This window comes from Nannospalax galili, unplaced genomic scaffold (assembly GCF_000622305.1).
Source record: "Nannospalax galili isolate Female #2095 unplaced genomic scaffold, S.galili_v1.0 scaffold342, whole genome shotgun sequence".
Lineage (NCBI taxonomy): Eukaryota > Metazoa > Chordata > Mammalia > Rodentia > Spalacidae > Nannospalax > Nannospalax galili.
In genome coordinates this window covers 1575892-1599073 of record NW_008349359.1, presented here as the reverse complement: position 1 = coordinate 1599073, position 23182 = coordinate 1575892, and the positions used below count along the sequence as shown (strand labels likewise).

Genomic DNA, 23182 nt, shown 5'->3' with positions numbered 1-23182 from the left:
GACCAGGGAAAGGATCTCCCATGAGCTCTCAAGTCCCTAACACAGCCCTTTCATGCAGTATCCCTAGCTTCCCACCTGATACGGGTTCTGTTCTAGCTTGTGAGTTTAAGGCAAGATCATGATCTGTTGGAAACCCCCAGCACACAGCCTGGCCAGGAAGAAGCCTTTGCACTATATTGAAAACCAAGCACACAAGTGTGAGAAATTTCAGAAAGCAGAGAGATCAAAGCTGCAATCCCTGTGAAGCCAGAGTGGCCCCAGGGAAGGGAGCAAGGTTTGCAGGAAGGGAAAGCCAAAAGCAGAAAACTCAAAGGAGGAAAAGCCCCACTCAGGACTGTTGAGCAAGCCATGGATTCCACCCAGAGACAAGAAAGCTGACCAGACAAGGCTGCTCTTTCACATGGTAGGGCTGCCTGGTCAGAGCTGTGGCAGTTGACCCAGGCCAGAGGCCATCTGCTCAAAAATGTGGAAACCGTCCTCAGAGTTGACAGAGATCTGCTGGAAGCCCTCACCCAGGTCCAGGTATGAACTCAAGGTGAAAGAGGTCCTTTTCTAGAAGTGAATCCTTCCAGGCTTAGCACCCCACCCCCTCTTCCTGATCCCTCTGGCCCTTTTCTCTCTTTAGGAGAAAGTCACCAGTCTCCCCAGTGATGTGGCCCAGGGCCTGCATGGAGTAGAGAACCAGTTGTATAGACATGAAGGGCTGGAGTGTGAGCTGACAGGCATGGAACAGCAGGTGTGTAAACTGCTGCCTCTGTCCCTCAGGCTCTTGCAGGTTCTTCAGCCTGGCTCATATGTCCCTCCAGTCTGCCATGCATGACAGGAAATGGTTCAAGAAGTACCCGGGCCTGAGTACTCAGACAGGAGACACACCTTAGGATGGTCAGGTCCTTCAGCTTCTGTGAAGATGCTATTCTTCTTTTTCTCTTACCTGATAGCTACCGGAACTGCTAAAGGCTGGAAGCAAGGTACAGAAGCTGTGTCCAGGGCCTCAGGCCATCAACATACAGAAGAGGCAGCAAGCTGTGACACAGGCCTGGGAGGCCCTCCGGCTACGTGCAGAGCAACACAGGGCCCAGCTACAGCAGTCTCATCTCCTGGCCCATTTCCACACAGTGGTAAGGGCTGCTTCCCCTTGGGAGAAGTACACGTGTACACACATGTGTGCATGCCCTGAGGCCCTCAATTCTGGGGGAAAAAATAAGCATGGACAGAAAAGAGAAGAGCGTGAGGCCACCTGGACATCAGGCAGGCTGTTCAGAGGCCAAGCACTGAGGGTGTGGCAGTTGACTTCTCAGAGTTGTATGAGTGGCAGGACCATCATGATAGCTCCAGTCAGGGCCAGGGAGTGAGAACAATAGGAAAACCCAGAACTGGAAGCCCAGATGCTCTACTGTCCTCTGGATCAACTAACGTCTGTTTAACATCTGTGGTGAGCCTTGCTAAGAGCTATGAGTGGAGAGAGGAGGGGGGTGAGAAGCCGTGGAAGATGGCCTTGCTCACTTCAAGAGCTCACCCACCCAGAGAGTCAGATTGAGACAAGGGTTAGCCATCAGGCCCAAAGCATGACACCTTGGATGGGCTTTATGGAGCAAGCAACCCTACTGTGTAGCAGTGGGACTCAAGCACTTAACTCTGGGTTGTTACTCTGTGCTGGTCAAGAGCCTAGAGTTGTCAAAACTTTCATACGCTTGGTATTCTCCTTACTGTGTACAATGATCTATTTGGACAAAGGTCTGGGTCCCTTCAGTTCTAATACTGTGTGTTCACATATCAATGGAAGACAGCTGTAGGTATTAGATTGGCAGCTCAAAGGAGGGTAGAGCAGGGAGATGTCGAGGTACAGGGAAGGCTACAGAGGCAAAGATGGCCTTAGTCCAAGAAGAATGAGTGAATTTTATTTCTTCTGTGAAATAAGCCCATGACTGGGCTGCCCCCAGGCTGCTGTTCTGATTCACCAGGCAAACTCAGTTGAGAAGGGAGGGGAGGAGAAGGAACTGTGAAACAGGAAAGGAAGCAAGGACTAGGGTCCCATCTCATTGAGGGTCTATGGACCTGGGAGGATTGGGCTGGATAAAGACAAAGAAACCAGGTGACAAGGGCCCTGTGAGCCTCACTAAAAACCCTGTCCTAGACAGCTTGGTGTCTCTATGTGTGCGTGGGTTCACACAGGATGCAGGTGTGTGCTGAGCCTAGTTCTCTGCCGCCAGCCCAATCTCAATGGTTCTTCATTGTCTCCTAAGCTCAGGTGCAGGACTATACCTCCTGGGTGGTCAGAGTGCAACAAGAACTGAAAATGGAAGAGAGCTCCTGGGAGCCCAGCAGCAGTCTGCTCAGGCTCAGTGCCCATCAATGGTTGTGGGCAGAGCTGGAGGCCAGGGAGGAGCTGCGACATCTGGCCACCCAGCTGGGCCAGCAGGCACTTCTGGCTTCAGGGATTCCCACTAAGGAGGTGGGGCCCCTTTCTGTGTGTCCCCAGCTTACCCTGTCCTGCTTACTACATACCACTTCCACCACCCCATTGAGGCTCAGTCTCTTTTCAGTGACCTCCCTCATGATCTATCTGTGGCTCTCCTCAGTCCTACCCCCTCCCCATATGCCCACCCCCAGATACAAGATGGGCTACAAGTCCTACAGAAAGAGCATGACCAGGTGTTCAAGGCCTGGACACACAGGCAAGAGAGGCTGCAGGCCATGCGTGGAGAACAGCTCCTCCTCAGACACTGTGGCCACCTGGCGAAGATCCTCACAGCCCAGGAGGCAAGTCCTATAGCCCCAGGCCACCAGCCTCCTGCTTCTGTCCCCTGTCTGCTCCTCCCTTGCTTCTTGAGTCTTTGGCTTTTTCTGAGACATGGAGCACAGAGGCTGTGGGTGAGTCCTCCCAAGTGGAGCACTAGGGCACCATGGTCCCCAGCAGCATGCCCAGCCCAGGTCAACATCTGCTCCCCCTCAGCCCAGATGCTAAACTGAGGCCTGAGGAAGTCCTCTAGAGGTTGGCCACACTCTCCACTTTGTCTAGAGGTTGGGATACCCCCAACCTGGTCTCCTGTTCCCCTCACCATTCCCCTGCCCATGTTCAGTGTTCATGTCAGCACCATCCCAGGCCCCAGGGGTCCTGCCTCAGCAGACAAGCACTGGCAGCCCTCAGGGCCTCTGATCTTTCCACTGACTAATCTAGGCATTCCTGAAGGCCAGTGCCCCAGGCAGCTCAGTGGAAGAAGTGGAACAGTTGATCCGCAAGCATGTAATCTTCCAGAAAGTGCTAGCTGCTCAGGACAAGAAGGTGATGGGCTCAGTGATTCTGAACACAGTTGGTGTTGGTGATGGAATGAGTCCTGAAGATGGGTAAAGCTGCTTGGCACATGCCCAGAGGCAGTGCTGAGTGTTGTGAAGCTGGGGCAGAGGTGTACATGTTGTTCGAGAAAAGACCCAGGCTGAGGTGAGCCACCCTGCAGTGACCCCAGGGAGCATTCACTCATTTCAAGGTCACTGCAAGCAGCTTGGTTCTGGCTATTGCAGGGATGATCAACCAACCCTTAACCATGCAGGGCTGAAGGAAAAAGACTAGGCTTCCAGAGTAAAAGAGCAGCAGACTGTGTCCTTGTCCCACAGGAAGCAGCTCTGCGGCAGCAGTTGAAGACACTCTCGAGCCCCAAGGGCCAGAACTTGGTTTACCATGTGCTGGAACATCGGGCTCGAGTGAAGGAGCTGGCAGAGAGCCGGGGGCACGCCCTGCATACCTCCCTACTGATAGCAAGCTTTACCAGGGCTACAACCCAGGTCAGACGGCTCCTCCCACTCAGTGCCTTCCCCTTGGACCAGACTGTGCAATGAGGGGTGACCTTCATACCACAACAGGTTTAGAGAGTTTTAAATGGGTTCTCTGGGGCCAGGTTGGAGCCCAGAACATTTGATTCAAAGTTGCTGTGGGCTGAGACACCTACCTGTTTGCTGAGTGAAGTGTTGTGAAGCTGGGGCAGAGGTGTACATGTTGTTCGAGAAAAGACCCAGGCTGAGGTGAGCCTGGGTTAGCAGGACCAGGGCAAAGAGGGACAGTAGGGAAGGAAGTATGTCCAGGTCCATAGAGCTCCCATCCAAGCTCCCTGTTCAGCTAAGCCTGAACTAGAACCCTTGGTTCTCATTTATTAGACACTGCCCCTCAGATCCGTGGCCCACCTTCTGGGCTCTGCTGCTGGTGAAGAGGAGGTTGGGTGGGTGGGTGGGGTGCTGCAGAGTGGAGCATCATGGGATTTGTGCCCTACCCAAAAGGTTGAGGACTGGATACAGGAGCGGGTCCAGCAACTGAGAGCCACAAGGCTTCCTGCAGATCTAAAAGATTATCTACAGGACATGCAGAGAGACCAAGCCTTCAAAGCTGAGGTCCAGGCCCATGAGCAAGTTATGACCTCTGTTGCCAAGGTAACATCAGCCTCAACCCAGCCTACTCCAAAGTGCTGATGGCCAGGGTCTCAGGCATGAAGAACGGTGCTTACAGCTCCCCTGTCCCTTGTCTCCCAGCAGGGTGAGGGGCTTCTCACACAGAAGTGCCCTCAGGCGGGACAGGTCTCCCAGAGGCTGGAGGCCCTGTGGGACCTCTGGGAGAAGCTGAGGCAGGCAGTGGCCCTTTGGGAACAGGCCCTGGAGAACAGATGGAACTTCCTCGAGTTTCTGCAAAGAGTGGACTTGGCAGAGGCTTGGATTCAGGAGAAGGTGGAGACTCCACTGGGCAGGGGCAGTTGGGGCTGGGGGCCAGGAACAGGAGGACAGGGCAGGGAAGAGCCTAGGTCTGTGGTTCTCTGGCTCCCTGATGGAAGGAGCTCTGGCAAGAAGCCTCAAAACCTCCATGTGCCCCCACACTGCCACAGCATGGAAGTCAAGGGACTGGCACCTGGTCCAGAGCTAAGCATTGCCCCCCCTCCACCTCCCTTGGCCTCTACAGGAGAGGACGGTGAACAAGCAAGACTTGGGTCTGGACCCTGAGCACTGCCTGCGGCTCTGCAGGCAGCTCTGCAAATTCCAGGTAAAGGGCTTTGCTCAGAAGGTGGCATGGCATCTCCCATTAGGAAATTTGGTTGGTGGACTCCAGAATCCAGGTAGAAAGCGGTTTGGGGAGTTAAGCAAATGCTAAAAAGGCAGGCGGCAAGCTTAGAATCTTCCCTGTTGGGGCTCCTCTCCCTGTGGACCTGTGAACCTGCCTGTGTCCAAACTACATTTTAACTTTAAAAGCTGCTAATTACTTATCTTCCCCCTCCTGCCCCATCCTCATTTTGAGAAGCACATTTCCTGGCCTCAGCTACTCTGGCTGATCTTGCTCACTGTACCTGGGAGGGGTGGCCTCCAGCACCTGTCTCTGTGGAGGAAGCGACTGTCTCCCACTCTCCAAATGTGCTGTGCCAAGAAAAGGCCCTGAGCCAGTGCTCTTACCTGTACCCCCCGATAGGATACAGTGGGTGACACCTGTGTCAGAAGCATCAACAACTTGTCACTGCAGCTCAAAAGCCAGGACCCTGAGGAATCCCAGACCATATGCCAGCGGCAAAGCCAGCTCAACAATAGGCCAGTCCCAGACCAGGGAAGACAGTAGGGATGAGGGATGGACACATAGCCATTTCAGGCTGCACAGCTCACCCCCATCTTTTAGGTCAGGTGGATGAGTTTCCATGGCAACCTGCTCCAGTATCAGCAGCAGCTTGAAACCGCTCTGGAGATACAGGAATTGTCCAAAGAACTGGATGACATCACCTAACAGATCCGGAAGAAGGTAAGTGGTAAAAAGTGTAGTGCCACTGCCTTGAATCCACCATGAGTTTTGTCCCTCTCCTGAAAGATCTCTGCTTTTCAGCTGGGTCCCATCAGGAGTCCACCAGGGAATCTGATGAGAAATCAGCAACAGACTATAGCCCCCACCTCTGTAGCTCAGAAGTCTTTCTAGTCCAAATGTGCTGTGGGTCCAGAGACTGGAAGGCACTCTATTTTCTCTAGGCCATGAGCAAGCTAAAACCCACAAGAGATTTGCCCTAGGATGGTGTCAGCCCCCACAGAGATAGATGGGCTGAAAACTGGCTTAAGTGAAAGAAAAAGCCTATGCAGCCTGAGAAGCCCCATGTGAAACAGGGTGCCTGGGTCCTGTCCTCACAGCTAGCCCAGGCCTCTTTCCTCTGAAATCCCCACAAAAGGATGGGAGTCAAGGAGACAAAATGTTAGGAATCTCCACACACAAGTCTTACCTGAGGAAACCCCACACCCAAAGCCCCTCTTGAAATCTTTTTCTTTCATATGAAAAGGTCAAGGCCAGGGCCCTAATCTACCTGCACTGAGGGCAACAGGAAGGGACTCACACAGGGAGCTTGCACTTTATGCTGCCACTCTGAAAAATCAGGCTTTTGTGGTGAGGGAGCAGCTAAAGCTAAGGCCTAGCCTAAAATGCCTCCCCCATCCTCCCCCACCCTGCCAGGAATCTCTGATCCAAACTCTGGAGGGTATGGACAATCTGGAGAGTGTGCAGAGGCTGTTGTGGAAACATCAGATGCTACAGCAGGAAATGGGCCTCATCCAGACTCAGGTGGAGGTGTGCAGCTGGGGGTGAAGGGTGGATCCAGGCCCTGGGCACATCCTCAGGGTAGCCGTGGCAGATGAAGCAAAAGAGCTTCAGAATCCTGAGAGCCACATGCTAAGACCCCCACAGCCTGGGCCTCTGCTGTGCAGCCTCTGACCTTCAGTTTCCTTACAGTCCCTAGATTACTCAGGTGGCCCAGAGCCTCAGTCACAAGCAACAAGAGATGACCGACAGCTGGTGGCAGCTCTGGAGCAGGGCCCAGAAATGGTATGAACACTTGGGCCTCAGTCCCCTGCTGACCCACACCGTCTAGTGTCTCAGTCCCCACACTGCCTCTCGGCACTTCCTTTGCCCTAAGTTTCTTTATCGTTTACTCAATTAATTCCAAGCCCATGGTCTTTCTGTGCTGAGGGGGTTCAGGGACATTGGTAGGTATGGGAAAAGGGGGGTCTCCATAGCTCTGGGACTTGCTCATGAGCCCTGTGGGCAGGAAGGAGTCTCCGGATGCCAGGCACCAAGCTCAGAAGCTCCAGATTCTGCTTCAGGATCTGCTGGATTGGGCACAATGGTTTCGGGCTGAGATGGATGCCCAGGGAGCCCCCTGCACAGCTGCGGGAGCCCTGCACATGCTGGAAGAGCACCAGGCATACAAGGCGAGTCAGCAACCCAAGGATTGTGAGCCTTTCACTGCCACTCCTTCCTCTGACCTCTACTACAACCTTTTCTCTGTCTCCTAACCAAATATGTCCTTTTCCATCCCATCCTTGACTGCCTTCTCCACCTCTCTCCTTCATGATGGGCCTCCTCTAGACCTGGCAGGCCTCAGCCTGCAGGGAACTGATTCTAGCTTTGTCACAGGCCGAACTGGATATCCAGACAGACAGCTTCAGCCTGGCGCATAGCACAGGGCAGCAGCTGCTTGCATCTGGGCACTCTCTGGCTTCTGGAATTTGCCAGTTCCTGGCTGCTGTGGAACAGGAATTGAACAGCCTGCAAGGGTCCTGGTGGCAGCACCAGCAGAAGCTGCAGCAGGCCTTGGAGCTGTAGGTGGGCCCCACCCCAGCCTTCAGCCTGCCTCACCATAAGGGGCTGTGCTGTCCCCATAGTCCTGGTCACAGCCAAAGCTGGAGGGGCTGCCTTCCCCAGCTCTTCCTGCCATTCAGTTTCCCATAGTAGTCTGGCCTGCCGTGGACTTGTTTAGTGGATCAGGGCCCAGGTGCCCTAACCTGAGCCACAAAAATGGTACCCGACCCCCCGTGTAGTGATCGGGCCTTCTGATGACTTTCTCTTGGCTTTTCTCACCAGCTTCTCCTGAGCTCTGTGGAAAAGGTGGAACATTGGTTCTACAGTGAGGAGGCCTCCCCAGCCAGTGAGGGCCTAGTGGTAGGTGCCCAGTAGGAATGGGAAGAATGGAGATAAGTCAAACTGGCCAGGGATACCCAAACTAGGACAGGAGTGGTCTCTCCCACTGAGCAGTTACTATCAGTCTTAACTGTTTCTTGCACCCTGGGATAGGCCCCACAGGGCCTGTCTTAGGAGCCAAGGGAGTGAGCCTATGGCTTGGCTGGTCCTTCCTCTGACTTCCTTCCCATCACCCTCCTTGCCTCTGCTCTCATTCCAATATTACCCAATCCCTGTAACAGACAAGTGTAAGTCTCAGAGATAGGAAGAATAATTAGGGCTGACAGTCCTACTTAGAGTGTGGGGGAGAGAGGGACGTACTCAGCCTGCCCTGGAAATGAACGCTAGACACTTATCCCAACATCTCATCTGTCCTAAAACCACAAGCAGATGTGAGGGGTTCCAGTGATGCCTTTGGGAAAAGCAATCACTTTGTGGAAGGGGACTTGGTAGGATGGTGCTGAGGAGAAGCAGATAACTCAGGATGAAATGAGGGCAACTCCATAAATAGCATCAGGTTCCTGTTCCCACCAGGACCCTTTGGCCACTGTGGAGCCCCTCCTGTGGAAGCTCAAGAGGCATGAGCAGAGCCTGCAGGCACGGGCAGAAGAGATCAGTGCACTAGAGGCCACAGCCCACAGCCTGCACCAGGGTGGACATCCTGCGGCCCACAGCATCTTGGCCAGGTGCCAGGCCCTACTCCTGAGGTACCTGTGGCTCTGGGGTGATGGGAACTGTGGATGGACTGGTGTGGACATCCAGCACCCTGATTCTTCCCTTCCTTCTTTTCAGCTTCTTGACACAGCTCACCAGCCTTTTCCAAGGGCTGAGGTCAGATGTTTAGGGTGCTCACCATTCCCGACCCTCCAGTGTGTTGACCTGTTATGCATCAGACCACGCATAGAATCCCATTTCCTTCTGCATTCAGCTGAGATGAAGGGTTGTGGTTGCTTAGCAGGGTACCTGACCCTCCTGGGTAGGCTGCAGATCTCTTATGTAACTGAAGCTCAGCCACAACCTGCATGGCCTACCCATTTCATGACGCCAAGCTCTGCCTTCTGCCTCATTAAAGCTCCTTTTTTTCAGTTTATCCAGATCTTCCAGCATTTAGAACAAGGAAGATATGGCCAAAAGCAGAGTCTACTGTCCCCAGAGAGCCTACCAGCACCCACAACTTTTGTAGTTCCTTGTGCTGGTGCCCTGGCAGGGGCTAGTACATCCCTTCCCCATTCTTACACATAGACTTCATCTGGGTACCCAGGGGAGGTCTGAGTTGACAAATAGCAAATGTCAGTTTGCTGGTTCTATCACCCTAGGTGGTTCCCAGCAGGGCTAGTGACCCCCAGTATAATGCCATTGCCCCCCTCTTCTCCCTTCCCAGGCTTGTACCACCTTCAGGATGGTCTTCCCCTTAAGTCTAGCCTCTCTAAATTTCCCCCAGTCCATGCTTTTCTGTTTTCTGTCATGGGGTTCACACCAGTGTGAGAAAACACTAATGGAGAAATGTTCATGGACCATGGGGGTAGGGTGGATGTGTTGGAACTTTATTTTACGTGCAGGTGCTAATGAATTTAACATATTGGTCCAGAGGTATGTGTGATATATATATGTGTATATATATAAATATGTAGTATATTTGTGTATTTTAAGTATAAGATATTACATTATTTTAAATGTTAAACATTAAACTTTATATAAATATATGTGTGTGTATGTGTATGTGTGTATTATTTATTTGAATGGGGTCCTGTTTAAAACAGTGTTGCTAGCAAGACATAATCAAAAAAGTGGCTTCAACCAGGCATGGTGGCACACACCTGTAATTCAAGCACTTGGGAAGATGAGGTGGAAGGATCAAGAGTTTGAGATCAGCTTGCGCTACATAGTGAGGCCCTGTCTTTGAAAGAAATAGGGGGTGGGGGTGGTAGCAGGGACGCTCAGCAGGTTGCTATACAAACAGGGTGCTATATAAAAGCCTGTCAATCTAAGTTCAAACACTAGAACCCATGGTGGAAGGAGAGAACCAACTCCTGAAAGCTGTCCTCCAACCTCCACACATTCCACGTTGCACGTGTGCACAGGCATATGTATAACACACTAATGTTCAATAAAGTAAAATTTTTGAAATAGTATTAAAAAACAGCAACAGTTCTAGTGGCTCAGGCCTATAATCCCAACTACTTGTAAGAAAATAGTTTTTGTTGTTTAAATTACTCAGTCTGTAGCATTTTATTATAGTAGTCCAAATGAATACAATGCCTTAACAATCATTTTGTTAAGGCTACTTGGGAGGCTGAGGCAAGGAGTTTACAACTTCAAGGCTTGTGTGGGCTAAGAGTAAATTTAAGGCCAGCATGGACAACTTAGTGAGACTCTTCTTCTGGGTTTTTTGTTTTGTTTTTTCTTTTTCTTTTTTAATATATTTATTATTTTTATTTTATGTGTATGAGTGTATTGCCTGCATGTATGTGAGTGCATCCATGTCATGCAATGCCACAGAGGTCAGAAGAGGGCATCAGATTCCCCTGGAACTGGAGTTAAGGATGGTTCGTAGCCACCACGTGGGTGCTGGGAATCGAACCTGGGTCCTCTGCAAGAGCAGTCAGCGCTCTTAACCACTGAGCCATCTCTCCAACCCCTGTTTTTTGTTTTTTAAAGACAAAGTCTCACTGTGTACCCTGGCTGACCTGGAACTTGCTATGAGATGAGGCTGGCCTCAAACTCAGACATCTGCCTGCCTCTGTCTTCCAAGTATTGGGATTAAACCATGCACCACCTGTCACAATTTTTTGTTTTGTTTTGTTTTGAGATAGGGTCTCCTTGTAGTCCAGCTGGGAACTCACAGAGATCACCTGCCTCTGCCTGCGGAGTGCTGGGATCAAAGGCATGCACCACCACACCCAGCCTGTCACAATTTTTTTTTTTTTAAGTAATAAGATGACTTGGGATGTAACTCAATAGTAGCGTACTTGCCTAGCATGTGCGAAGTCTTAGATTCAATTCCTATCACAGAAAAAAAATAATTTTGTTAAGGCATTGTATTCATTTGGACTACTATAATAAAATGCTACAGACTGGGTAATATAAACAACAAAAGCTGTTTCCTTATAATTCTAGAGGCTAGATTAAGGTGTTAGCAAGGTCTGTCTTTTCTTGGAGCGTAGTCTTCTCTTGTGTCCTTACATGGTCATGCTTCTGGATGTGTCCTTTCTTAATCTTTTCCTACAAGGACACCTATTGTGTCAGATCAAGGACACCTATTGTGTCAGATTAGGGCCCAACCATAAGACCTCATTTTAACCTTAGTTACTTCTTTTGTAAAAAATATTTTATTTATTATTTTTATTATATTTTATGTGTTTGAGTGTATTGCTTGCATTATGTAAGTGCACTGATGTTGGGCAGTGCCCATGGAGGTAAGGAGAGGGCATCAGATCCCCTGGAACTGGAGTTATGGATTGTTGTTAGCCACCATGTGGGTGCTGGGAACCAAATATGGGTCCCCTGCAAGAGCAGCCACTGCTCTTAACAGCTGAATCATCTCTCCAGCCCCCCTTAGTTATTTCTTTAAAGATCAATCTTCAAATATAGTTTTAATCTGGTATCGTGGGGTTAGGACATCAACATAAGAATGTGGAAAACCAGACATGGTGGCACATGCCTTTAAACCCAGTACTTGGGAGGCAGAGGCAGGTGGATCTCTGTGAGATGGAGGCCAGCCTGATCTTTATAGCAAGTTCCAGGCCAGCTGGGGCTACAGGGAGACCCTGTTTCAAAAAGAACAAAAAAATTTGGGGAGGAAACAAAGTGCCACCCATACGTAACACTAACACAGGAGGAGAAATGTATATGTCTTTGTTTCAAAGGAAACCTCAGACTTAGGACATAGTGACACCCAGAAAGGCTAGGCCAGACACACACACACACACACACACACACACACACACACACACACACACACACACACACACACACACACACACACACAGAGAGAGGCAGAGGGAGAGAGAGAGGGAGAAAGGGGGAGAGAGAGGGAGAGAGACAGGAAGAGAGAGAGACAGAGACAAAGAGACAGAGACAGAGACAGAGAGACACTGAGAGAGAGAGAGACAGAGACAGAGAGACAGAGACAGAGAGAGACAGAGACAGACAGATACAGCTCCAGTCCTGGTGGCTGAGCCTGGGAGCCCATGAGGCCCTCTTCTTGCAGGAAAGAGGCACTCACAGAGCAAGCAAAAGCCAGCGGTCACCAGTTGGAGTAGCTGCAGCAGCTTCAGACTTTCCTGCAGGATTCCCATGAGATTCCCCTTGCTTGGGTTGAGAGGGTTATGGGGTGGGGGGCACTCTTCCTCTGGGCTTCCCTAGAAGTTAGGGAGAGCAGAACCTGGTTCTGTCCTTGTGTCAGATGGTCATGTGGCTGAGGGAGAAGAACCTGGTGGCTCTGGAAGAGGGGTGGCAGGACCCAACCATGTTGCAAACCCAGTTGCAAAAGCAGCAGAATTTTCAGGCTGAACTGGATGCCAGCGTTCACCAGCATCTGGAGCTGCAAATGGTGAGGCTCCACAGAACCCAGCAGCTGACTTTGAACCATAGTAGTCATGACTAGTATCCATCTTGTGCTTTCTGTGTGGGTGGTACTGTGCTAGCCTGTGATGTGTAGACACAATTGTTTCCCCAGGGCTCCAAAAGAAAAAAAAAGGTGCCTTTTTATTAAAGATAATAAACATTGATAAAATAAGGCATGCACACAGTCAGCAGTCCTGTGGTTGAAGATGTCAAAACTGAACATCTTTTAAAAATTAAAAAAAAACATTCCCTCATTTACCCACAAAGGCAAATCTTGATCCCTGGTTCACTCCCTCTGATATCAAGTGCTCTGCTAAGCAGCTCATGCTCTTTATCTCATTTAACAAATAACCATTATAACCTCCATTGTTTTTTATTGTTTTTTTAATGTTTTATTGTTTTTATTTTATGTGTATGCGTGTATTGCCTGCATATAGGTAAGTGCACCCGTGTCGTGCAATGCCAGTGAAGGACAGAAGAAATTGTTGGATCCCCTGGAACTGGAGTTATGGACAGTTGTTAGCTGCCATGTGGATGCTGGGATTTGAACTTGGATCTTCTTCAAGAACAGCCAGTGTTCTTAACCGCTGAGCCATCTCTCCAGCCCCACCATCACTACCTCCATTGTATGGAAGAAGAAAAAGAGACTTGGAGAGATTAAGAAACTTGTCCAAACTGGATGTGGTGGCACACACCATAATGCAGGCATCAGGAGGCTGATGTGGGAGGATCATGAGTTAGAGGCCAGCCCAGGCAATTTAAGCAAGATCCTGTCACAAAAAGAAAAGGATGGAGGAGGAAGGGAGGAAGAGAGAGCCTGGTATGGTAGTGTCTGCCTCTAAGCCCAGCACCTAAGATTACAAGTAGAAGGCAGCAAGTTTGAGGCCAGCCTGGGCTATGTAGTGAGACTGTCTCAAAATAAAGGGGGAAGGGTAAGGAAACTTGCCCAAAATCACATAGTACGCACAGACTGCAACTGTGGAGACAGCACAAGTGCTCTGGTACAAGCAGCCCTTAGTCCATAATGTGTGCACAGGAGGGACAGAGGCTGCTGCAAGGGGACCACCAGGCTTCAGAGACCATCCGGGAGCAGCTGCAAGAACTGGGAGACCTCTGGGCTGACCTGCAGGCCAACTGCCAAAGGAAGATGGTCAAGCTGCAGGGGGCCCACAAGGTAAGGCTGTGGGCTATGGAGCCACTCTCTGGACAGGGCTCCAGGACTCTCTCTCTGATGTCCACTCCCATTCTGCCCCCAGGCCCTGCATCTGCAGCTCATGCTGGAAGAACTGGAGAGCTGGCTAGAGCCCGTGGAAGTCAAGCTGAGAGGCCCTGTCAGTAGCCAAGACCCACCTAGGGTGGGTGAGCTCCTGGGAGCCCAGGAGGAACTGGAGGCAGAAGTGGACAGGCAGGCCAGGCGAGCACAGGAGCTGCAGAGCCAGGCTCAAGCCTTCATTCAAGAAGGTCACTGCCTTGCTAAAGATGTGGAAGAGTGGGCCCATCGACTGCTCCAGAAGTAGATTGCCCAGGCCCCTGGTTGCTACTTTTCCTCCTTTCATTGCCTTCCTGGAGGGACACCCACCTCTGCCTTCCAGAGTGGGTGCTCATCTCTCCCCCTGCCCACAGTTGAGGGCTCAGAGTAGGTGAGCACTGAGTCATAGTCTAGAGCCAGCGTTGATGACCATGGCCCCTTCCTGGTTCCAAAGTCTTTGGGAGCCCCTTCAGGAGCACAGGGCAGCCCTGGAAGCCCAGAGCCTCCTCTGCCAGTTCTTCAGAGATGCTGATGAGGAGATGGCCTGGATGCAGGAGAAGCTGCCTTTGGCCACAGCCCAGGATTATGGCCAGAGTCTGAGCACTGTGTAGCACCTGCAGGAGAAGAACCAGGTATCAGCCCACACTGGGAGGCTGGGGAGGGGCCGCCTCATAGGTACTTGAGGCTCACAGTCAAGGACAGGGCACGGTGGCCCCACTCAGGGTTCTCTGCCTTGGGGAACACCTAGATGCTAGGGATGGGAGTTCTTTGTGAATAGTCTATGGGATGTCATGAGCCTTCAGGCACAACTTTGGGGATTCCCCAAGTGTCCAGTACATCCCTGGTCCTTCCTCCTCCACAGAATTTGGAGAGTGAGATCAGCAGCCATGAAGCTCTGACCCGGATGGTAATGGGCACTGGGCACAAGCTCATGCAGGCTGGGCATTTTGCGGCTGAAGAGGTGGCTGCCCGAGTGCAGCAGCTGGAGGTGCCTCTGGATCACCTGTAGGCAGAGGCAGCGCGGAGGAGGCTGTTGCTGAGGCAGGCCCAGGAGGCCCAGCAGATTCTGACAGAGGTGAGAGGATGTTGTGGGGTGAAGAGGGGCCAAAGCTGGCCTGAGAACACCCAGAGTGCGAGGGATTAGAAGATGACTCCAGGGGCAGGGGAGTCATCTTCTATCTCTTGTACTAAGTGACCTCCTGCCCACAAGTTCCTTTCAACAAACAGGCCACTGTGTTTATTTGCTTTGTTTCATTGTTTCTTCCAAACCTGGAGCTTTGTGTTAGAATCACCTAGAGCCTTCACCTTCTGATTGTACTTATGCTTCCCCCAAAACTAAAATAAACACAGTAATAAGAAATGCAAGCCATGGGCTGGAGAGATGGTTCAGCGGTTAAGAGCACTGGCTGTTCTTATAGAAGACCCAAGTTCAAGTCCCAGCACCACATGGCAGCTAACAGCCATCTGTAACTCCAGTTCCAGGGGATCCGACACCCTCTTCTGACCTCTGTGGGCATTGCATGACACATATGTATGCACTTATATACATTCATGTAATATATGCATAAAATAAAAATAATAAATAAAATATTTTTTAAAAAGAAATGTAAGCCAGATATAGTAGCACACATTTGTAATCTCAGCACTTGGGAGCCTGAGGCCAGCCTGGGCTACATAGTGAGACCCTATCTAAAATCAATCAAACAAACAAAACACCCACCCAAAAAATAATTTGAAAGCACAAGTGGTGGTTCATGTTTGTAATTCTAAAACTCAGGAGGCAGAAACAGAAAGACTACTCCAAGTTCCAGGATAGCCTAGACTACATAGCAAGTTCCAGTCTAGCCAAGGCCTACATAGCAAGACCCTGATTCAAAACAAAACAAAAACAATAAGAATTAATAAATTAAAAAAAAAGTCTGACGTGGTGGTACATGTCTTTAATCCCAGCACTTGGGAGGCAGAGGCAGGTGGATCTCTGTGAGTTCAAGGCCAGCCTGGTCTACATAGTGAGTTCCAGGCCAGCTGGGGCTACAGGGAAACCCTGTCTCAAAAAGTCCAAAAAAAAAAAAAAAAGGAAAAGAGTCACCTGGAACCTTTTAAAATGCTGATGCTCAGAGGCTGGAGTGATGACTCAGATGTTAAGAGCATTGGCTGCTCTTCCAGAGAGGACCTAGGTTCAGTCCCCAGCACCCACATGGTGGCTAACAACTGTCCCTAATTCCAGTTTCAGGGGATCCTATGCACTCTTCTGGCCTCCATGACATTGTATACATTTAGTGAACTTACATACATGCAGGCATAAAATAAAACTAACTTATTAAATATACATTTTTAATGCTGACACTGAGGGTCCTTCCAGTACAATGAGAATCTTCTGGGAGGGCACAGGGTGGAAGCTGCTAGAACTCTGCAAGTGATTCAGTTGTACAGCTGGCTGAGTGCCCCCCCCACCTCCCCTCAACTCTGAATCCTAAGCCTGCAAACCTTCAGCCTAAGTCCCAAAGTTCAGGGCCTAAGAAAGCTGATGCCTGCTGTGATACCACCTAGCTCCTGGAGGCTGGATCCTGGCTGGCTGAACGGGGCCATATTCTGGACCGTGAAGATCTAGGCCAGGATGCTGAAACCACAAAGGTTCTTCTTCGGTGGCTAGAGGCCACCAGGAGAGACTTGGAGGGATTCAGTAAACGCATTGGGCAGTTGCAGCAGACAGCGGCACTCCTGGAAAGTGGGCAGAACCCAGACAGGTAGGCTGGAGCCATACCATCTGGGGCGGAGCCAAGACAAGGGTGCCCCTGTCACAGAGGTGATTGAGGTTGGGCCAAGCTGGAGAGGGAGGGCTGTAGTCTATTCTGTTTTTTTTGTCACAGTCCTAGGGTACTGGCCCAGCTACAGCCCTTGCACGGCTGCTGCAGAGAGCAGAAGGCAGGAGGCAAGCACTGTACGAACAGCTGCAGCTGCACCAGCTAGAGCAAGAAGCCCTGCTCCTGGATGCCTGGCTGACCACCAAGGTGGCTGCCGCTGAGTCCCAGGACTATGGGTATCAAGGTGGATCAGTCCTGGGTAAACCTAGGGGAGAGGAGAAACAGGCTTCCTTGCAGGTGGAGAAGTCTTGTGTTTGCAAATGGGGGCAGACATTGAGGAGTAAATGGCAAGGAAGCCAGAGGGCTGTCTCTGGAAGGATACCTGAAATTCTAGAACTAGGGTTCAGGGATATTGGAGCCAGCATTAGGTGCTGCCAGGCCCTCACGAGCTTCCAAGACTGCCAGTAAAAATTCCACAATGCCTGGCCTTACATCCTTGCAGGTGCTGGAAGAAACGTTTCGTACGTTCAGCAGGGAAGTCCAAAGCCTGGGGCAAGACAAGGTACAGGCCCTGAGGGAGCTGGCCGCCCCTCTTGAAAGAGGATCACCCAGGTGCTATCCCCAGATTCAAGCCCAGAAGGGGTGCATCGAGGCCACCTGGGAAAGGCTGAACAAGTCAATCAAAGCCCGCACAAAGGTAGGCCCCCCTGGACCGGGCTAGCCAAGGGGTAGGAGAAGCTATGCTGGCTTCCAGGGCCTAGCAGACCCATCAGCCCGATGTATCAGAAGATGAGGGCCTTGGCCTCCCTCCTCTAGACATCTACACAGAATTGACTTTTTCATAGTACAGTTCCAGGTGAAATAGGAAGCATGTCTAACCAGTTTCTGAATCCCTTGAAGCCTTCCCCGACCCTGGCTCCAATTCTAGTAGGATGAACTTTTCTGGTCTCTGTTAACCACACACATATGTCCACGATTCCACTGTATGCCCTACTCTTCCTGCCCTCAATACTCTATACAATTCACTTGTCAAATAAATCAGCTTTCTTTCAAGACCTTAGCTTTCATTCATACCTGCTGTTCCCTAAGCATTCAGTGCCCCAAGCTCATGACTAACCCTGAAGCCCAGAAGATGCCTTCTCTGGGAGTCCCAAGCCAGGGTAGTCTTCAGAGCTACCCTACTCTCCTACCCTCCTCAGGAAAGCTGCAGGCTGGGCCTACTTGGGCCCAGCCACACCTCTAAATGCCCGCGTACACCCTCACGTGGACCCATCCTCACAAGTTTCAGGGTCTATGTCTGCCTTTCAGGAGTTGTATGCTAAAGGTCTTTTCTTACCATGTACCCCCTGGACTCTACCACTTGTGATGACAAGTGATGTCATTGTGCAGTGCCATGTCTAGGACATTTTCTGTATGTGGAGATGTGAATGAATCATCAACCCCCATAGTCTTCCTTGTTTAAGACCAGCTGGCACAGGGGGCCATGTCTGAGGAAGAATGGAGCCCTGGGAGCAGAATCCAGCCCCAGCAGGCCTTTGCTTATCCTCTCACAGAACCTAGCTGCAGTCCATGAAGTCCAGAGGTTTGAGCAAGCTGCATCAGAGCTCCAGGGTTGGATGCAGGAGAAGTCCACCCTCCTGGAAGGAGAGCTTGAAGACCACAGTCCATCACCTACACAGTCTCTGCAGAAACAGCAGCAGCAGCACAGGTGCCTACAGGTAAAAAAGCCTTGCTCAGTCAGGGCTGCCCACCTGAGCCTCACACCTCCACGCATGAGGCAAAAGACCTGTGTGCCTCAGTCCCTCACCAGAGGTGACAGGTAAGGGCCCGTTCCCAAACCATTTCTCCACAACGTCAGATCACTCCCCTCTAGCCCAGGGATTTGGCCTGGGTTATGGAGCAAAATGGAAGGGTCTCCTCAGAGAAGCCAGAGCTACCGAATGGGACACATGCCTGGGGCGAATGGAAGGATAGAGGCCTGACCTCGTGTTCTGATTGCAGAGGGAACTAACAGCTATTGAAAAAGAGGTGTCAAGGTTACAGATGGAGGCCTGTCAACTGTGCCAGCGGTACCCTGTGGCTCAGGAGAACCTGACTGAGCTGCTTACCAAGGTTCAGGGGGCCTGGACCAACCTGGAGGCTAAAGTCCAGGTGCAGAGTCAGCAGCTGACACAGGCTATGCAGGGCCATGCCTTCCTTGGGCGCTGTCAGGAACTATTGTAAGTAGTGGTCCTGCCTCTACTGTTAGCTCAGTTCTATCCTGTTCTGGCTTTTAGGGGAGCAGCAATTTCTGCCCTTATTCCCCAGGATGCCTTGCCAACCCTGGTTGTTTGGGGCCTCTGTTATGTGAAGCAGAAGTCTCTTCATATCCGGATAGCTCATGAGCTCGGAGTTATGTGCTGAGACTCCTTTCATAGCAGGGTGCCTTCCTGGCATTTTTCCTGACTCTCCTTTTGAAGTGCCTGCCACAAATGCCCTAACATAAACATGGCCTCTGGCTCTAGGAATACCATGCTTTCCTGTGTGATTTTTCAAGCAGTCAGCGGTCTGGCAGCATGGCAGAAACCCACTTCCATATGCAAATAGAATGTCTCACAAAGTATCTATCAGCCAAAGCTTTTACCACTACCCCCATGGTATAAATATCCCAGTCTTCTCTCAATAATAGAGAGCTGGATCACTTTAAGCTACACTTAATAAAAGCTGTGACACGGACTAAGCAGAGTCCCATGTCTTACTGGCGATCCAGCCTCTCCGGAGGCAGCATTCCTCCGTCACCGGCTCACGGATCCCAGCTTCAGCCGCCTTGCGCTCTCCCGCGTGATCCAGTGGCCAGTGGATCTCGCATCAAGAGGAAAGCACACGGGGGAAATTAAGGCGGTACACGGCTGGACAACGCTCCAGCAGCAGAGACCCAGAGACACGGAGAAGCCCGCAGGGCCAGACCCGCCTTCTTCCAGGGCGCACAGCTGAGACCAGGGGAGCGATCCCCCGCCACAACTCTCCAGGTGTGCCTGCGCACACCACGCCAGGGCGCCCAGCGCGTGTGCACCATACCTGGTAGCACTGCCGTTCCCTTTCTTCTAGAGCGTGGGCTCAGGAGAAGCATGTGCTGGTGACCTCAGAAGAGCTGGCTGGGGATGTGGTGGAGACCGAGCAGTTCCTTGGGCAGCTCAAGGAGCTGGGCCAAGAGATCCAGGAGCACTGCCTACAAGCCCAAAACATACAGCAGGAAGGGCAGCAGCTGCTGGACAAGGACCACTTCATGTCCCTGGAGGTATGAACATGGAGGGTAGAATGAGCCCCATTACTCCCCTAGAGAGTATGGAGAAGCAGGAGGTAGGGAAGGTTGAGAAGGAGAATATCCAGGTCTACTTGGCTCTCCTGCCAGTCCTGCCAAGGTGGGAGTTCTACCCAAGCTCTCCTGGAAGCAGTCTCTCCCTGCAGGTAGCAGAATGTCTGCAGGAGCTGAAAAGGCAGCTGCAGGAGCTTCAGGCAGCCTGGGCCCTGCACAAGCAATGCTTTGAGTGTAATTGGGACCTGCAGAAGCTGTGGCAGAGGCTGGAGCTGGCCGAGGCTTGGCTGGCTTCCAGAGAATGCCTGCTGCTGGACCCCAGCTGTGGGGTGAGTGGTGGCAGACCCTGCTGCTTCCTACTCACTGGCTCCCCCAGGCTGGGTATGGAGGGGGAAAGGAGGGAAGGCACCCCAGGACTGGGCCCTGACTTGCTTCTCCCAGCACTCAGTGTCAGATGTAGAGCATCTACTCTGCAGATACAAAGACTTGGAAAAGCTGCTGGCAGCCCAGGAGGCGAAGTTCACCCAGCTGCAGACAACGACAGAGGTTTGAAGACTGGCTAAGAGGAGGCTGGGCACACTGAGGTGGGGCGTGAGGGCTGGTGGGTGGGACAGTTCCCATCTCAGTTTACAAGTTAGGGTTCCCTAGGCAGTGGGGCTTCATGAGTCTCCCTCAGGGCTTCTTCTCCAGGAAAACCCCACCCTTCCCTGCCACCGCAGTGTCTTGGGGAGATGGGAACTACAGTGGGCTGGTGAGGAGGGAAGGCCTCAGAGGAGACCAGCATTCTTGGAGTGGGAGGTAGCGGGAGAGGGGTCCAGGCCTATTTCTGCTGGGCATGGACTCCATCTTGCACTTTCAGGAGCCCAAGGATTCTCACACTATGGAAGGTCTTCTGGAATTTAAACAGCAGTTCCTGCCTGAGGGGAAGCAAGTAAGTCCCAGCTGTCCCCCATTCCAGGCAGCAATCCTGTGCTGAAAGTGGCCACCTAGGCTTGGCCCTGTAACTACCAGTAGACTCATGGGTACACTTCCAGCTCTCACATAGGAGAGGGTAGGGAAGGGACTTCTCCTCCTCCTCTTGGTTTCCCTTTCAGAGCACCCCCCACCCCGCCCCCAATCTTGGTTTCCCTGTCAGAGCCTCCCCTTCTCTTTTTGGTTTCCCTGTCACAGCTCCCCCTACCCACACTTCCCTGTCATAGGCCCCTTCCTCTTTGTTTCTCTGTCAGAGCCCCCTTTCTCCCCTTGGTTACCCTCTCAGAGTCACTCTTGCCTCTTTCCCCTCTAAGATCTTGAGCAGCATAGTACTTTCCTGGAAGGGTCTGGGGCTGGCTCTTGCCTCCCTTCTGTTTTCTATACAGCCCAGTGCCAGCTCCAGGGACAGTTGCTATAGCAGGGCAACACCCCAAGCCTATTCTCAGATGTAAGAAAGGCAGCAGAGATACTGTCTGGGTGGCACTGGGGTGAGATAGGAGCCCCACAGGGAAAAGCTGAGATGCCATTGTGAATGTTGTACTTGTCTGTCCGCAGAAGGTGGCCTCCATGGCCCCCGTTGTGCCTGGTGGAGCTGAGTGTCAGAGCCTGGAGAAGGACAGGAAGCACACTCTTTCCCCTAGGTGAGGATGCTTGTTAGGCCTGGCCTCAGATAGCAGCTACTTGGCTGAAGGGCTGTAGGCAGGGGTCTGAGTGGGAGGGGAGTTTGACCTGGGCCTGTTTGCTTGGCATGCTGAGCAGCAGGGCAGAGACTGTCCCACTGTCCTAAAAACAGGCTACAAGCTGGTGGCCAGCCCTGGGCAGCATGGCAGGTGGGCTGCAGGGGGAAGGGTGGGAGAGGCAAGTGTGAGAGATTCCCTGGGTCCTAAGCTCCCAATGCTACTAGTATTTTATGCAGATCTGGGAGTTTCACATCTTGTGTCTCTAACCTCTGAGAAGTGGGACTTCAAGTCTTTAAAAAAATTTAAAACTCTGGCTGGAGAGATGGCTCAGTGGTTAAGCATGAGTGGCTCATGCTGTTCTTGAAGAGGACCTGAATTCAATTCCCAGCACCCATGTAGAGCAGCTCACAACCACCTCTAACTCCAGCCCCGGGGGATCTAACACCTGTGGCCTCCTAGGGTACCTTCACTCATGTACACAGACCCTCACACACACGCACACACACACACACACACACACACACACACACACACATAATTTAAAATAAAATTTTAGAAAAAATAGCCGGGCGTGGTGGCGCACGCCTTTAATCCCAGCACTCGGGAGGCAGAGGCAGGCAGATCTCTGTGAGTTCAAGGCCAGCCTGGTCTACATAGTGAGTTCCAGGACAGCTGGGGCTGCAGGGAGACCCTGTCTCAAAAAGACCGAAAAAAATAAAATTAAATTAAAATTCAGGGAGGTTAAGAAATTGCCCAAAGTGGCACAGCTAATTAGTGGCAGAGGGAGATCCAATCTTACTCTGCCTGTCCTCTTTGGAGTCTGTATTCTGACCCCCACATCTATCCCCACCCCTTCTAGCCAAGAACTTTGTGGGCTGATCCTTTATGAACTTTTCAGGCTCTGCATTATCTGATCCTGGGAGCCTTCTCTAACCTAGTCTTCAGTTAACTCAGAATGCCATCTCCTGAGATGTCTGGGACTGCAGCCAAGCCCAGTTCCATTAGCAGGAGATACATGTAGAAAACACCCCTTGCCATGTATGCCTTCCTTGTGTGTCTGACAGCGTTCTGTGTGGAGAGTGACTGGAATGGGGGTGGAAGGGGTTCCTCCCAGTGTCTGACTCCTAGCTCCATTCCTCACTGTTTGCACCTCCCCTGGGATCCACCTGGAGCCTCCTTCTAGAATCCAAAAGGGACTCTAATTTCTCTGTTTCAGTGGTAGGGGGCCCATGGGAAGTCTGCCAGGGAGTGTTGAGTGCTCAGCTGCATGGCAGGGCCACACGGAAAAGCAGATGAGGACTGACTCACAGAGCCCCTGCGCCTCCAGAGGTAGGACAGATACACAGGGAGGTAGCCCGTAGACAGGAGCTGTCTGAGGACTGGAGAGATGGCTGAGTGGTTAAGAGCACTGGCTGCTCTTGCAGAGGACCCAGCACCTACATGGTGGCTAACAACCATCTGTAACTCCAGTTCCTTGGGATCCAACTCCCTTTACTGACCTCTGCGGGCACTGCATGACAAAGGTGCACTGACCTACATGCAAGCAATATACTCAAATCATAAAATAAAAATAATAAAGTATTTTTAAAAGAAATGAACTGGGGGCTGAAGAGATGGCTCAGCAGTTAAGAGCACTGACTGCTCTTGCAGAGGACCCAG

General features: G+C 51.5%; 1 protein-coding gene across 1 annotated transcript in view; it reads left to right on the top strand.

Annotated features, from left to right (window-relative positions):
• Positions 1-21488, top strand: part of Sptbn5 (spectrin beta, non-erythrocytic 5) — a 51325-nt gene extending 29837 nt beyond the window's left edge. The window contains 35 exon segments of the mRNA XM_008846848.1: positions 408-522; positions 626-736; positions 939-1118; positions 2249-2452; positions 2611-2760; positions 3179-3283; positions 3613-3780; positions 4270-4419; positions 4519-4710; positions 4940-5041; positions 5441-5556; positions 5647-5761; positions 6455-6568; positions 6731-6823; positions 7015-7209; positions 7415-7603; positions 7862-7939; positions 8492-8664; positions 12168-12273; positions 12363-12509; positions 13560-13697; positions 13780-14035; positions 14217-14404; positions 14635-14847; positions 16323-16519; positions 16643-16668; positions 16671-16812; positions 17042-17273; positions 18130-18294; positions 18578-18795; positions 19664-19853; positions 20024-20200; positions 20313-20417; positions 20731-20802; positions 21399-21488. Of these exon segments, the coding sequence (XP_008845070.1) occupies positions 408-522; positions 626-736; positions 939-1118; positions 2249-2452; positions 2611-2760; positions 3179-3283; positions 3613-3780; positions 4270-4419; positions 4519-4710; positions 4940-5041; positions 5441-5556; positions 5647-5761; positions 6455-6568; positions 6731-6823; positions 7015-7209; positions 7415-7603; positions 7862-7939; positions 8492-8664; positions 12168-12273; positions 12363-12509; positions 13560-13697; positions 13780-14035; positions 14217-14404; positions 14635-14847; positions 16323-16519; positions 16643-16668; positions 16671-16812; positions 17042-17273; positions 18130-18294; positions 18578-18795; positions 19664-19853; positions 20024-20200; positions 20313-20417; positions 20731-20802; positions 21399-21488 (5212 nt within the window).
• The last annotated feature ends 1694 nt before the right edge of the window (positions 21489-23182 follow it).